Source organism: Leopardus geoffroyi, chromosome E1 (assembly GCF_018350155.1).
Source record: "Leopardus geoffroyi isolate Oge1 chromosome E1, O.geoffroyi_Oge1_pat1.0, whole genome shotgun sequence".
In the NCBI taxonomy this organism is placed as follows: domain Eukaryota; kingdom Metazoa; phylum Chordata; class Mammalia; order Carnivora; family Felidae; genus Leopardus; species Leopardus geoffroyi.
The window spans coordinates 55,466,706-55,481,827 of record NC_059330.1 but is presented as its reverse complement, the minus strand read 5'-3'; the positions used below and the strand labels follow the sequence as shown (position 1 = coordinate 55,481,827).

At 51.2% G+C, this 15,122-nt stretch overlaps 1 protein-coding gene across 3 annotated transcripts; it reads left to right on the top strand.

Moving 5' to 3' along the window:
• Positions 1-220: 220 nt before the first annotated feature.
• SLC25A19 (solute carrier family 25 member 19) lies at positions 221-14,677 on the top strand. Of its 3 annotated transcripts, none has more exons than XM_045490861.1 (8): positions 221-339; positions 867-917; positions 3,624-3,793; positions 3,962-4,117; positions 5,449-5,619; positions 10,299-10,482; positions 11,066-11,196; positions 12,995-14,677. In XM_045490861.1, the coding sequence occupies exons 3-8, from the start codon at positions 3,662-3,664 to the stop codon at positions 13,175-13,177; spliced, it is 957 nt and encodes a 318-aa protein (XP_045346817.1). In that variant the 5' UTR covers positions 221-339; positions 867-917; positions 3,624-3,661; the 3' UTR covers positions 13,178-14,677. The 3 variants fall into 3 exon arrangements, with proteins under 3 accessions (XP_045346817.1, XP_045346815.1, XP_045346816.1); XM_045490859.1 differs by having other exon boundaries at positions 867-921; XM_045490860.1 differs by lacking the exon at positions 867-917 and having other exon boundaries at positions 237-339.
• Positions 14,678-15,122: the final 445 nt, after the last annotated feature.

Genomic DNA, 15,122 nt, shown 5'->3' with positions numbered 1-15,122 from the left:
GCGACGAAAGCCACACACCACTTGGCGCCGAGACCTCCAAGGGCGCAGCCTGACTTGGGGACGCGCCACGCGCGCGGCGAGACTACATCTCCCAGAAAGCTCTACTTCTTGCACGGGGACCCGCCTTCGTAGCGGCGGACTACATTACCCAGCTACACCTTGCGAGAGGTGTTGCGGTTCTACGACTGTACAACTATTGGTCCAGCGTACGTCGGAAGCTGCGCAGTGATTGGCCCCGGAGCCCGTCAGTTACTGCCGAGTTCAGTTAGGGTTGCTGTGAGACTGCTGGAGTAGATAGGAAGAGAAGCGCGCGGAGCCGGGCCGCGCCCTTCGTGCCGGGTGAGTGACCTCTACCTCTTACTTCCTCACCGTGCGTTTGGGGACCCGGGGGTCGCACACGCGCGCCAGCACTCACTCACGAGGGAGCAGGGTCTGTACGCACTCGTGTCACGCCTGACCTAAGAAGCATCTTCAGCGGCGCAGGAGGCAAAACGGCACACACGCGGGACACCCATACACGTGGGTGCCTGTTTGGCTGGCATCTTCTCGGACTCGGGGAGAAGACGCTCTGAGCCACTCCTGGACACCTGCGTCCACACGCGGGGACACCTGCGGGGACATCCCCCCCACCCCCCCCTCACCCCCCCCACCCCCCCGTTGAACACTTGGGCACACGGGCACCCGAGCTCACCATTCATATCCGATCTCAGGGGCTTCCGCAGTAAGAGAAGGGGGATGGCCTGGCCAAGGCAAACTCTCACGCACCCCATCCACCCTGCCACTCACTCCAGCGGCCCCCCATCCTCTGGGTGCTCTAGTCTATATATCATGCGTATAGCTCTATTTCATTTTTATTTTGTCTCTAGATAAATATCAAGGCTTACTGGTACAAGAAGGAAATCCAGCAAGCGGGAAACTAAGGTCACTACTGAACTATATTTAACCAGCCCTTTCACGTGTATAAAACTTTTACCTTTTTTTACAAAACTTTACCACATATGTTATCGTGCATGATCCTCCCAGCAGTCTGGGCTGGGCAGGGCGGACATCATTCTCATTTTCCAGGAGAGGGATGGGAACCCAGGTTAAATAAGCCCCTCGGGGTACTAGGGAGGCAGAACTTAAGTTTATTGATATGAGATTTAGTGTTATGTCCGGCTATGCACAGCAGCTTATTTGTAGAAATACCTCATTCCCTTCCTGATGGCAGAGAGCTCACCCTGCTCAGTGAGACCTCAGCAGTGGAGGTTTTGCCTGTCAATCATCTGTTTCTCACAGGTGCCTGGAGAGAAGCAGCTTGAATTAATGTCTCAGAAGTTGGTGGGCAAGACCAGATCTCCCTCCTCCTTTGAGAGTGTGGGGAAGAAAGTGCCGAGCAACGGACACATTCCTGGAGGGGTGGCAGTTTCACATCATGAGGCTTTTTGTTTTTGTTTTTGTTTTTGTTTTAATATATGTTTATTTATTTTGAGAGGGGAGGGACAGGGAGAGAGGGAGCTAGAGAATCCCAAACAGGTTCCACACTGTCAGTGCAGACTCTGATGCGGGGCTTGAACCCATGAACTGTGAGATCATGACCTGAGCCGAAATCAAGAGTCAGATGCTTAAACGACTGAGCCACCCAGGTGCCCTGAGACTTTTTTCTTTTTAAGTAGGCTCCGCGCCCAGTGCGAGGATTGAATTCATGACCCTGAGATTAAGAGTTGGATGCTCCGACTGGAGTCACCCAGTGCTCCCATACCATTAGACTTTTAATAAAATATTTTAGAATACTTTGCTGAGAGAGCCCCATGGAAATGCCTTGTTAATTCTAAGGATGGATTGGAGCACTACTTTCCTACTTTAAGAAGCGTGAGTTTGGGGCTCTCAGAGTTCCAGAGGAGAAAAAGAATCAGTGGTGGGATGGACCTTGTCTCTCTGTGGGCACCGACTTTATTGTAACTGTTAGTATCAAAAACTAGGTTGGTTCTGCGGTCCCTTCTAAAATCATTTATATTTAGCTTTGTAACAAATTCATATGATATAGAATTATGTAAAGAAAAAGGGAGAGGAGTGCCTGGGTGGCTCAGTCGGTTAAGCATCTGACTATGGCTCAGGTCATGGTCTCATGTTTTGTGAGTTCGAGCCCCACATTGGACTGTCTGCTGTCCGGAGCCCACCGCAGAACCTCTGTCTCCCTCTCTCTCTGTCCCTCCCCCGCTCACGCACGTGCACGCACACACTCTCTCTCCTCTCTCTCTCTCTCTCTCTCTCCCAGAAGTAAAATAAACATTAAAAAAAAGAAAGAGAAAGGGAGAGATGTATTGTCTGTCTTCCTTTCCCAACCCTTCCCGTAAAGGTGATCTTAACCAGCCTGTTGGCGGGTGCGCTGTTCCAGGCTTTGCCCTGTGCTCTCTACTACATACATACTACATACACAGTGTCATAGGTCTTGCTGGTTTACTTTTGCAAAAATGGGGTTTTGCTAAACATGCTGTTCTGAAACCTGCTGCTTTTTTTTTTTTTGCCTCACGTTTCAGTGTATTATGGACATCTTTTCAAGTGTGCGCATCACTCTGGCTCGTTCTTAATGGCGACGTACGAGTCCATTGGTTGGATGTGACTTAGTGTATTTATGCATCCCTTTGTGTTATATCCAGTTTTACAAAGAGTGATGTGATGCGTGCCATTTTATACACCATTGCTAGTGTTTCTTGACAACAGTGGTTCTCAACCAGAGCGAGTGCTGTGAATGCTAGAGAGGACGTGAGTCCGGTCCGTGGCGGGGATGCTCTTTAGCTGAGCCCTGGTGCAGGGGGAGGAGCTACGGGGGAAGAGTGAGTGGGGGCATATGAGGTGGGGAAGAGCCACTGTGTTTCAGACATGGGGGACAGTAGATGCAGAGGCGAGGCTGGCAGTAGGAACTCAAGCAGTGTTTTCCAGAAACTTGTCCAGAGCGGAGCCCACCCTGATTGAAGTGGCTGAAGAGAGGTCCAGGGTGAGGTCGAGGAGGTCGGTGGAGATCGGGTGGGCCAGGAAGTATCATTTCAAAGCCTAGCAGGCCCCCCCCCCCCATTGCTGCAGCTGGGGAGGCAATGGAGAAAGCTAAGGAGTCTCTGGGCTCTTCCTTGGGATCACGTGGGCTTGTTGGAGAGTCCCATGGGCCGCTCCTGGAGCCTGCATGTCTGATGTCTCCCTCCATGCTCATCTGCTGTCATGCTGGTTCAGCCTGGGACTTTACCTTGGATGGGAGTTGGCCATAAAGCCAGGTGTCTTGGAAAGCAAGCTGATCTCTGGAAGTGAATGATTTCCGCCCAAGCCTGTTTGTTCATTCAGTTAACAAATATGACCACTCGCCATGCTGGGCTCTGTTCCAGGCGCTGGAAATACAGGGATGGGCAAATGGGAGCCAGGCCACATTTTCACGGGCTCACATTCCGGGGGGGAGGGTGACAAGAAGCGTGCAGAATAAACGTCCAGTGTGCTAATGCCATAAAGAAAACTAAAGCAGGGCGAGGGGACAAGAGGGCACGTAGGTGCTGTTTTAGATGGAATGGTCCGGGAGGACTGCTCTGAGGAGGTGGCATATGAGCAGAGACCCTAAGAACTTGCTCTGGTGTTTACTCCACGTCTCTTGCTTGCAGCCTGAAACTGATGGACGTTGGATGGGCCAGGGGCAGGGATGGTTGGCTATGACCCCCAAGCTGATGGCAGGAATATCTCCAGTTCCGAGGTGGCGGTGGCTGGGTCTGTGTCTGGACTTGTCACGCGGGTGATGATCAGCCCCTTGGATGTCATCAAGATCCGTTTCCAGGTACCTTTTTCCCCTCGTTCCACATAATGGGCTAGAGGGCAAGTTCTCTCTTCTTGTAGTTTTGTCAAGGAGAAGCACTTTGCTGCCTTTGTTAACCTTTTCTGAAAGTTCTCCTTCTCACCCCACACCTGCTCCTGTTGTCCTGACTTTTTCAATTTTGATCCCTAGCTTCAGATTGAGCGCCTGTCTCGCAGTGATCCCGGTGCAAAATACCACGGGATCCTCCAGGCTGCGAGACAGATTTTGCTGGAGGAAGGCCCGACAGCATTCTGGAAAGGACACATCCCGGCCCAGCTTCTCTCTATAGGCTATGGAGCTGTCCAAGTAGGTGGCAGGGGAACGGGCCAGGCCCCTGGGTTGGAGTTGTTCAATAGAGGAACACAGGGAGGGTGGGGCCTGCAGGGACCCTGTCTGGGTAGGGCAGCAGGAGCGGTCACCACACTTCTTACTTGTCTTAACTGCGAAACTACCTGAAGTTTGAAGTCTGAAATTGAAGACAGTCAGACTGAGTTATACCACAGTTATTCCCTTGCGCACCTCCTCCCCACCGCGGGCACTTTGCACCAACTGAATATTAGATGTTGCCCCTAGGAGACTGTCTTGACGCCATGCTTGGCAAAGGGCGATACAAATCTTTGCATTTTTTCAAAATAGCATTTTCACGTCTGTGCTTCCTTTAGACTTCCCAGCAGTATTGTGCGGGAGGTAGAATAGACGTTACGTGGATCACAGAGAGGGTCAGCGAGCCGCCAGAGGCCACACAGCCTGGAAGTGGTGGGGCCAGGATGACAATTCAGGCTCCTTGACTTTTGTTCACACGTTCGTGCGGCTCGGTGCCGGTTGATTTCGTGGCGGATGGCTTGCAGCCGTACAGTCGGAGTGGTGCTAATTGTGAGCCAGGCTCTGCTTTAAGCGCTTTGAGGGGTGTTCTGGGGTCACTCCTGTGTTATAGACGGAAGACCAGGCAGAGAGAGCTTAGGTAATGACCCCAACCAAAGTCACTAGCTGGAAAGGCAGCCGAGCCGGGATGCCCACCTGGGCAGCTGGGGCCCGAGCAGTCCCTGCCTGCTTTTCCTATGACATCACAGCGATGGCTCGGGTCGGGAGCTCATGAGTTGACGTGCCCGTGCCTTTCAGCCTCAGCAGCTGGCACTCAGGTACCGCAGCGTGATGAATAAATACAGCGGCGTGCTCTCGGGACCCTGGCCCATCTGAGTTGGCTGGGGAAGATCTGAGCAAAGGGGGTTTACGCCATAGAATGTGGAACATGTGGAATTCTCCCAAGAGAATTTCTGCTCCAGGGCAGAACGTCTGTCAAACGGTGCCACCGCCAGGTGAGCCCCAGGGTTGCCCACCGAGAATCAAATAAGGGCCTTGCTTCCCTGGTTCTGAGGAAACTCAGTTGAGGAGTAGAACTTTCTGATGTAAAATTTTTTCTCGTATATTTTCTTAACCCTTTGGACATTTGGCTCTCCTCACAGTAGAAAATGTGAGTAGAAAATGGCATTTGTGCTCTGAACAAAATTAGATGTTTATCGTGTCCCGTCGCTGCCTAAGAAGAATATTTCCTCGCCTGGAGAACCGGGCCACGCGTGGATCATGGTGGCGTTTTGGGGCGGGGGGGTTGTCAGTAACTTCGTCACGTGCTCTTGCAGTTTCTGTCGTTTGAACTGCTGACCGAGCTGGTGCACAGAGCCAGCAAGTACGATGCCCGCGACTTCTCAGTGCACTTTGTGTGCGGAGGCCTGTCTGCCAGCACGGCCACCCTCGCCGTGCACCCTGTGGACGTCCTGCGCACCCGCTTTGCAGCTCAGGGTGAGCCCAAGGTGAGTGGCTGGGCCAGAGGAGGCGGGAATGAGTGGCCGGAGGTGGTCCAGGAGGTGGGGCTCTTTTCCTTAGAGGAAACAAAGTGGGAGCACCCGGGGTTTGCGTCCCTTCTGCTGGTCCATCTGTGACACCCGGAACTGTGCTGAGCCCCGTGCAGGGTGCTCACAGCCTCACGTGGGAGACAGAACAAATCCTGAACAGCAGGTGGACGGTGAGGGCGTCCGGGAGAGTGAGACTTGAGATCGTATTGCTGGGTTATTGTGAGAGTTGTTTTTGGTTTACGCCCGAGGTTTGAGTCAGATTCCAGGAAGAACTTACTGAGTGAAAGGGAGGGATTAAATCCTGAAATGGAGCTCCCCACCATAATCTCCGTTTCCTGGATTTACATAAGAACAGCAGTACGTGTGCGTGCACGTGTACGTGCGCGTGTGCCCATGCTCAACCCGGTTCTTCTCAATGGAAGAATTTTTCCGTCTCCCTTCTGCTTTAGGGTGGGGAATGACACTCTGCTTAAGAATAACTGTGGTTTCAGTTCTGCTGGTTCTTGGTGTTGCCTGGGCTGGAGATCCTGTGTTGGTGAAGCCCTTTTGTTCAAGAGACATCCTGATGACTTTTGTGGTTCAGAAGGGCAAAGTGCCCTGGGAACAACCTGCGAGCTCATGAATGGAGCATGAGAACTAGATCCCTCTGTATGGCACTTCAGTGGGAAATAGAGGTTTCTCCTAATGGGGAAATGAGATGAGGGGCCCTAGGCACTGAGCAGAGAGATGGGGACGAAAGGTGTTTGTAGATGGAAAAGACAGACAGACCTCAGCAACATGGTGGCTGCGGGGATGAGGAAAAATGAGGGATGACACTCCATCACCTTCCCTGCTCTGGGATGCTAGAGTCCTCTTCCATGACTGCCCAGCCTTTAGGGGAAAAAAACAAATCTATGAGAAGGTGCACCTTGAAACTAATATAACATTGTATGTCAATTATACTTCAGTCATAAATTAACCAAAGAAGTCTGTGAGAAGGAAAAAATATAAGAGAAAAGAGAATAGCTCATTACCTCTAGCTAAGGTGATTGAGATGTGGATTCTAGATTCTGGAATGATCAGGAAATCATCTGTGTGCAAAAGTGAATGGAAAAGATCTGTTTAAGAGCTGCAGATCAGGGGCGCCTGGGTGGCTCGGTCAGTTGAGGGTCCAACTTTGGCTCAGGTCATGATCTTGCGGTCCGTGGGTTCAAGCCCCGCGTCGGGCTCTGTGCTGACAGCTCAGAGCCTGGAGCCTGTTTCAGATTCTGTGTCCCCCTCTCTCTCTGCCCCTCCCCTGCTCATGCTCTGTCTCTCTCTCTCTCTCTCTCTCAAAAATAAACACCAAAAATTTTTTTTTAAAAAAGCTGCAGATCAGTAGTGGCCATGGTGTAAATCCTCAACTTTAAAATGTTTCTGGTTTTTTTGGTAACATCTTTTTTTTAATGTTTTTATCTTATTTTTGAAGGAGAGAGAGAGAGACAGGGCACGAGCAGGGGAGGGGCAGAGAAAGGGAGACGTAGAGTCTGAAATAGGCTCCAGGCTCTGAGCTGTCACCACAGAGCCTGAGGTGGGGCTTGAATCACAGACCACGAGATCATGACCTGAGCTGAAGTCAGATGCTTAACCGACTGAGCCACCCAGGCACCCCTAAAATGTTTCTTAATCAGCAATATAGGTTAAAAAGTCTGGTGGTTCTGCATGAATTATAAAGAAAACACCAGCCACCCTGATTCCAGTCCCCAAGAGGCAACCACTTTAATACTCGTGGCTCTTCTTCCATTATTTACTTCCTAATTCTTCATAGCATGCTTAACCTTCTACATCTCTGTCTCTTTTTCTTTCTTTCTTTTTTTATTTTATTTTTTAAATTTTTTTTAACGTTTATTCATTTTTGAGAGACGGAGAGACAGAGCATGAGCGGGGAAGGGGCAGAGAGAGGGAGACACAGAATCTGAGGCAGGCTTCAGGCTCTGAGCCGTCAGCACAGAGCCTGACGCGGGGCTCGAACTCACAAACTGCAAGATCGTGACCTGAGCCAAAGTCGGTCGCTCAACTGACTGAGCCACCCAGGCGCCCCTGTCTCTTTTTCTTTCTAATTTTTAAATTACAGACATTAACTCTTGATGGCTATTGTGGAAGATGAGAGTTTACCTCTTTACCATCACCCTCGTGTGCTTGTGTTTCCTCCTTTGTCTGATTACAGTATACCTGATTTCTAGATTTTGGCTAGATCAATATCAGTGTCTTGCAGATATGATTATGTAAATGTTATTGCTGAGCCTTGAAATACATTATGATTACATTTTCTTTTATATTTTTGTCTTGCCTGAAGTTAGTGATTGCCTTGTATTTTATTTGTTTAGCTTTCTGCATGCTCATCATGAAGTTATCCTCTTGATAGGGTCAGCCTGTGGTCATCTGTCCCACTTTATTACAGAGCCTCTTCTGGAGCCCTCCACTCTGGCAGCCTTCACCCTCTGGCTTCAGTGTGGACTCTTTGTCCCAGGACTGTTGCCAGCTGTTCTGTTAGAAATTTTCTTGCTGGGTCCTGTGTCTTCTCTCGATTAATCCCTCATTTTGGTGGAGCACAACATGAGATATGGCTTCTTTAGAGAAGTCTTGATAGAAAATGCCTTAATTTGACCCTTACTTACACTTGACTCATGATTTGGGTTTAGAATTCTAGGTAGCTCTCAGCGTTGCTGGGGAGAAGTCCAGAATCACTCTGATTAATGACCTTTTATATGAAACTATCACCCTTCCTGCCTTGGGAGCTTTCAGGATCCCTTCCTGATTCCTGACATTCTAGAAGTTTACCAGTGACGTGCACTGGTCCCTCTGTCATTTGTTGTGATGGGTACTTCCTGGACCCTTTAGTCCAGACCTTTTTCCTGGACACACTGGACAGAGGATCTGAAGTGGGCTTTGCAGCGAACCCGACGCAGGACTCGAACCCACAGACCATGAGACCATGACCTGACCCGCAGTCAGATGCTCAACCAACTGAGCCACCCAGGTGCCCCTGTCTCTTATAGTCTCTTTTGAAGATGCTTTTAATTTGGTAAGGTCCAGTTTATCAATTTGTTCTTTTATGGATTTTGCTTTGGGTATTTTATCTAAGAAATCTTTGCCCGATTCAAACTCACAAAGATTTTTCTCTCAAGAGCTTGTCTTGTTCTCTGAAGCTTACCTTTTTTTTTTTTTTTAATGCTTATTTATTTTTGAAAGAGAGAGAGCACGAAAGCTGGGGAGGGGTAGAGGGGGGGGGGACAGAGGATCCAAAGTGGGCTCCGCACTGACACCAGACAGCCCGACGAGGGGCTCAAACTCACAAACTGCAAGATCATGACCTAAGCCAAAGTCGGACGCTTAACCGACTGAGCCACCCAGGCGTTCCCCTTACCTCTTTCAAAAATATCATGGAGGTGATCCCTTCTCTGTGGCCTGAGAATATCACTTCCAATTCTGTGGTTGGTTTCCATTTCCCTTAGTTTTCTTCTTTTGTCTATACTGTTTCTTCCTTCCAGATGATTTCTGTGCCTCCCATCGATCATTATGTTTTCTGGGTTTTTTATTTTTTTATTTTTTTGTAAGTCATCTTTATGCCCAACGTGGGTCTCCAACTCATGACCCTGAAATCAAGAGTCGCACACTCTACTGACTGAGCCAGCCAGGTGCCCCTGGTCTCCGTTGTTTATGAAGGCTTTCCTCAGATGTGTGTGTCCCTTGGCTGCCAGTCTGGTGTTAAAGGGGGCACAGGGAAGCAGAGTGGGACTGTGGGTGTATGGCAGGCTTGTTGCCTCATGGCCTTCCTCTGAGTCCTGACCCTTTCGTGGACATCCCCCGGGGCGAAATCCTTCGGTGTGGCTGCCAGCGTCTGGGAGCCAAGTGGTGAGGCGGCGGCCAGGGTCCTCCCTTCTCCGTGCAGAGTAACTCCCTCAGCTGCCCTGTCTGGGCCGTGCCTCGCTGCGCCCACAACCCGCTCTGGTCCACTGCAGAGAGTATATGTTGAGTAGAAGGAAAATCTGTGCCCTGTTGTCTTCCTACATGGAGATGGCCTGCTGACAGTTCACAAAAGGTTAAATATATGCACCTGGCAAATACCCAGAGAACCTAAAATGGTGAAAGTCAATCTCCCTCTTCCCCTGCCCCCACCTTTCCCCGCATGGAGGTAATGCTCGCCCTTCCTTGTTTCCTGTGGATCTTTGTGCGGGATAATCTCTGCATAGTTTTTTTCCTCCACAAGCACCATACCTGTTCTGCATTCCGCTGTGCTCATTAGGTGTCTATTTGGGGGATGATCCCTTATCAGCCGCATAGATGGTGTTTTAACAGCTGCTCTGTGTTCTTTTGACGTCCTGTGCCCAGGGGTGGACATTGCGTCTTTGCTCTTGTGCGGGACACTGTGGCAGCTGTCTTTGGGCACATTCTTGTGTGCACTTGTGCAGACAGACGAGTTTTGTAAAGAGCTAGAAAGGTTGTTGCTGGAAAACCCCACCGTTGGAGTTATTGTCCAATATTTTCTCTGTCCTCTTGGCAGGACAAGTCATGCTCCTGGCAGCTGGGATTTTCGATGAGGGGAGATGCATGTGATGGGCGGTGTTCTAGGGCTAAACCGGCACCCACGCTCACTCGAGCCGCACATGTCTGTCCAGGTGTATAAAACCCTTCGAGACGCCGTGGTGACCATGTACAGGACCGAAGGCCCCTTGGTCTTCTACAAAGGCTTGAACCCCACCTTGATTGCCATCTTCCCCTATGCTGGCTTCCAGTTCTCCTTTTATAACGCCCTGAAGCACGTTCATGAGTGGGTCATGCCTGCCGAGGGAAGGAAAAACGGTGAGACAGCCCTCACACGAGGGAAGCTGGGTCTCCGCTGCACCCCCTCCCCCAAGCCAGAACATCTCCTTCTGAACCACCTGGGAAAGAAGGGCTTCCTGTCAGAAGCTAAGACATCCCGCTCTCCAGACCTTGCTCTGTAATACACCCAGCCAACCAAACCAGTCCCGCTGCTTGTAGACCCTCCCTCGCTTTCGGATCTTGCCACCCCATCGGTGGCACCGTCAAAATTTATTTCTGACTTTGGTCATGGTTTTCATTTTTGTCTGAGGTCCCACTTACACGCAGCCTGGTTTTGGTTGTGTCTTTTGTTTGGTTCTTGTTTGAGGAGGATGGGAAGAGCGGTGGGCGTCCTGGTCCCTCCCAAGCCTTGAACCGAGTCACACGGCAGACGGCAAGCCCTCACTTCTGTTCCATCCTCATTGTCACTCTTCCCCAACGTGGCTGTGTGTGGTTCTCCTCAGAGACTCAGGGTGCTGGTGGGTCTTTGTTTCACGGTGGAGGGCTAGGCTCTTGACCTTGAACTTGTCTGCCCCCGATAACACTTCTCTCCTTTATCCCCCTCAATCCCACTTTGATTCAGAGAACCTCAAAAACCTCCTCTGTGGCAGTGGAGCCGGAGTCATCAGCAAGGCCCTCACGTACCCCCTGGACCTCTTCAAGAAACGGCTGCAGGTCGGAGGGTTTGAGCAGGCCCGAGCCTCCTTTGGCCAGGTGAGCCGTCCCCCTCAGAGAGCTCTGAGTCTTGTCCCTCACCTGCCCATTGGGCAGCATTAGCCCCCACAGCCCTGTCATCCCCGACCTGTCCCTGGGGACCCCCAGAAATGCGGGAAAGCCACACACAAAGCCCCGTGCATGTTGGGCACTGTGGGACGATCCAGGTGAAGGAGAGCTCGGTGTTTCCTCTTAAAACGTGTTCGATTGGGGCGCCTGGGTGGCTTGGTCGGTTAAGCGTCCGACTTCGGCTCAGGTCATGATCTCACGGTCCGTGAGTTCGAGCCCCGCGTCGGGCTCTGTGCTGACAGCTCAGAGCCTGGAGCCTGTTTCAGATTCTGTGTCTCCCTCTCTCTCTGCCCCTCCCCTGTTCATGCTCTGTCTCTCTCTGTCTCAAAAATAAATAAATGTTAAAAAAAAATTTTTTAATAAAAAGTGTTCGATTCAGTTTGGGCCAGAGAAAGGTCCCCAGAATACTAAAGAACACAGAGAAGGAGACTCCCACCGGCACATAGAGTTGTTTGCTTTATTCTGTGGTGGTTCCTGGAGAGGAATGAATTAAATCTGATCGACTCATACATGGATTCATTCTTCACCCAGAAGAGAGGGGTGGGATGGATTGGGAGTCAGGGAAGGGCGGGAGCATTTCTTACTTGAGGGAAGGGAAAGAATGGAGTTAGTTGTAATATATCTTTGTAGGAAATTCAGAGAAGTCTGCTAGACGGAAAGATTAAAATCACACATAACTCCCAACACCACCTACCCACAGGTAGCAGTCATGCAGAATCTTTGGCTCTAGGTTTGTTTCTTTGCATAAACGTACGTGTATACATTTTAACAAATATGGAGCTGTTCACAAGGTTTTTATAACCTCCTTTTTCCATTGTCCTCCCTTTTCCTCCTTGTCCTGAAAGGACGGTTTGAGTTTGGACAGTTGGCGAGAGCCCAGGGCAGAGGAGCTAGGCCCTGCTTCTAACAGACTGTGTGGGTGGTGTTGTGGGAGGACCGGTGGTGGATGACGACAGATCAGGGAGGGAAGTTGAGGCCAAATGGAGCAACACTCTGAATACAGGCCACGGAGTGTGGACTTGATCCCTTCCCTTCCTTCCCCTTCCCCTTTCCTCTTCTCTTTTTCTTTCTTTCCTTCTTTTCTCTTCTCTTCTCTTTTCTTCTCTTCTCTTTTCTTTTTCTTTCTTTCTTTCTTTCTTTCTTTCTTTCTTTCTTTCTTTCTTTCTTTCGTCTTTCTTCACTTAACGTGGGCTTGAACTCACAACCCTGAGATTAAGAGTTGCATACTTTACCAACTGAGCCAGCCAGGCACCCCTTGGTTCTTTATAATACCACTGCCAACACCACGGGGAGTTACTGGAGATTTGGAGGGAGCTGTGTCTTGGGGACGCGAGTCTGGCAGCAATATGTGGTCAACTGAGAAGGCCAGACTGGAGGCTAAAGCTAACAAGGGCTAGATTCAGATCAACCACCCAAAGGGAACGAGGTGGGATGGGATAAAGGGTTGGAGGCGCCTTTGGGAAGAGGGTCCTTAAGAGGCGCAGTCAGTAGGAGCTCTGTCCAGTGCTGATTTCTAGGTACATCTGTTCAGTCTGAATTATTAGTCCACTTGGAAGAGAAAGAAAAGGTCTACTTTTCTGTCCTTTTTGCCTTGTCATTTCTTTGTCCGGCAAGTGTTTATTGGGAGCTGTGATGTGCCGGGTGCTGGGCTGACAAAAGAGTAGAGCCAACACCCACGTGTTGAGCTCTTCTGCCCTCCACCAAGTCCCCTCCCTGTTCCTCTCCCCAGGTTCGCAGCTACAAGGGCCTCCTGGATTGTGCCCGGCAGGTGCTTCGAGAGGAAGGCCCAAGGGGCTTCTTCAAGGGCCTGTCCCCCAGCCTGCTGAAGGCTGCTCTCTCCACCGGCTTCGTGTTCTTCTGGTATGAGCTCTTCTGTAACCTCTTCCACCACATGAAGAAGGCGGACAGCTAGGCCCGAGGGCAGGAAGGGCAACCTCCCGAAGGAAGGCAGGCTCATCTACGATCTTGTGTTGCACTGAGAGCTGCCGCCCGCTCCATCCCTGCCAGCCGGCGTGTCTGTCACCAGAAGGGCAAGGAGAGCACACAGGACTTGGTCTGTGGGGACACAGCCATGCTGGTCCGAGGAGTTTGCGGTGGTTTCTCTGTAGCCCATGCTCACAGGAAAGGCAGCAGCTGTTACCCTGTGTTCTTAGCCCCTTCCACCCAGAGAACTGTCCCTGCTCTGGGTGGGGCCGTGGCCGGAGCACGAAGGCTGGGATTGGGCCCTTGGCAGGGGCCTGGTCCTCACATGTAGGCTCTTACTCCCACCAACTAATTTAATACACATTGAAGCTACAAGCACATTCCTTAATCTCACTCCTATCTTCCCTTCCTCATCATCCCTCCTCACAAAGTGTGAGGGAGGGGACCGTTGCCTTCCTCAGATGCCATTTTTCTAAGTAGTTGCATCCCTCACACAGCTTTGCTTCTAGTTCTGGGGGAAGAACTGGTCACTTTATAACCGCCCCCCCCCCCCACCCGCACCCCATGCCCAGATCTTCATGTCTTAATTTCCACTCAGGCTGTTCTCTCCCCTGGACGACGGAGCACAGCTGAGGGCCTCTGGAGGGGGCGGGGTGGTAGACAGGTCCCAGCGGCCTGAAGGCAGTGGGGGGTTGTGCTGATGGGAAGGACTGTGGGTGAAGATGGGGTCCCTTCTCCCTAGTCTACCTGGGATCACTCCTCTTCCATGGGGTGGGGGAAGCTTACAGCTGAGCCAGTTGGCGTCAGCTGCCCTCTCAGGGTGCCCCAAGGTGCTGTGTGTATCCTCTGTCATCCCTGAAGGGCCACAGCTCTGAAGCAGCCGTGTGAACAGATGGTAGAAGGAAAGGGTTGGACAGACAGCCTGCTGAGGGCACAATTGGGGGCGGGGGGTGTCAGCACAAGAATTTACATCTACTCATCTGTGTACAGAGGAGACACTGCACTTAGGGGGACGGGGGTGAGAGGGAATTTACAGAACACAAGCACCACCCTTTCCACCCAGTTCTGCCCCCCTACGTACCCACCCAGGGCAGCCCAGCCTGCAGGGTTGGCTGTGCAGGGGAGGCCAGCATGGAGGAGCACAGGAGTCCCCTGCAGGACTTTACCCTGCTCTGAGACTGGGATCTGGCTCCAGCCTTTGCAATGACTTAGGAGGAAGGCACAGGCTGGGAGCAAGCCTGTGTGGGTGTCGTGGCCCTCGGACTCCTGTCATAAGAACTGTTTGGGCTCTGACCTGGGGCTTTGTGGTATGTTTGGGACCCCAACTCCTGAAGCTTCCCTGCTCTTGGCTGCTAATTCTGAAGATCTAGGCTGTGGGTAGGGTTTGGGGCACTGGAGGCCTGGGTTGGGGCTGCAGGAAGGCAGCTGCCTGAATGTATTTTTAAAGAAATTCCACTTGAGTGGAATAAAGTACACTTTATTCTTTTCATCTCTTCTACTCATTACTTTCTTTTGCTGCAGCCGTCCTTCCTCATTTTTCTGATGACCACTCCCGCCAGCTGTTTTAATCAGAGGAGAGAACTCTGGCAACAGGAAGTCGCCATGGACACTTCTTGTCCACACCATGAAAAGAGGCAATTCTCTTCCAGCCCCTTCTGGTTGCCCTTCTGCAACCCAGGGCCGACCTCAGGGAGGGCCCTAAGCTGCTAGGCCTATGCCTCTTTCCCAGCCCCAGCCAAGACCAAGCTAGGAGCTTAACCAACTTCGGGGTCACCCCCAGAACTTCGCGGGTCACAGGCTAGCAGGGGGATGGGGTTCTTGGGCTGGTCCACTGGTTTTCAACTTATTTTACCAGTACTGTTTGTACTTGGAGTAGGAGAGAAGGAAAGGGGAGCAGTGATCCAGCCGTTACAGGCACCCCTGCTTTCTCGCGT

Bases quoted from the DNA above. Each gene is read 5' to 3' on its own strand.
- SLC25A19 (XM_045490861.1), top strand. From the start codon at position 3,662: ATGGTTGGCTATGACCCCCAAGCTGATGGCAGGAATATCTCCAGTTCC. The intron at 3,794-3,961 runs GTACCTTTTTCC...TTTGATCCCTAG, and splicing joins TCATCAAGATCCGTTTCCAG to CTTCAGATTGAGCGCCTGTC. The intron at 5,620-10,298 runs GTGAGTGGCTGG...ATGTCTGTCCAG, and splicing joins CAGCTCAGGGTGAGCCCAAG to GTGTATAAAACCCTTCGAGA.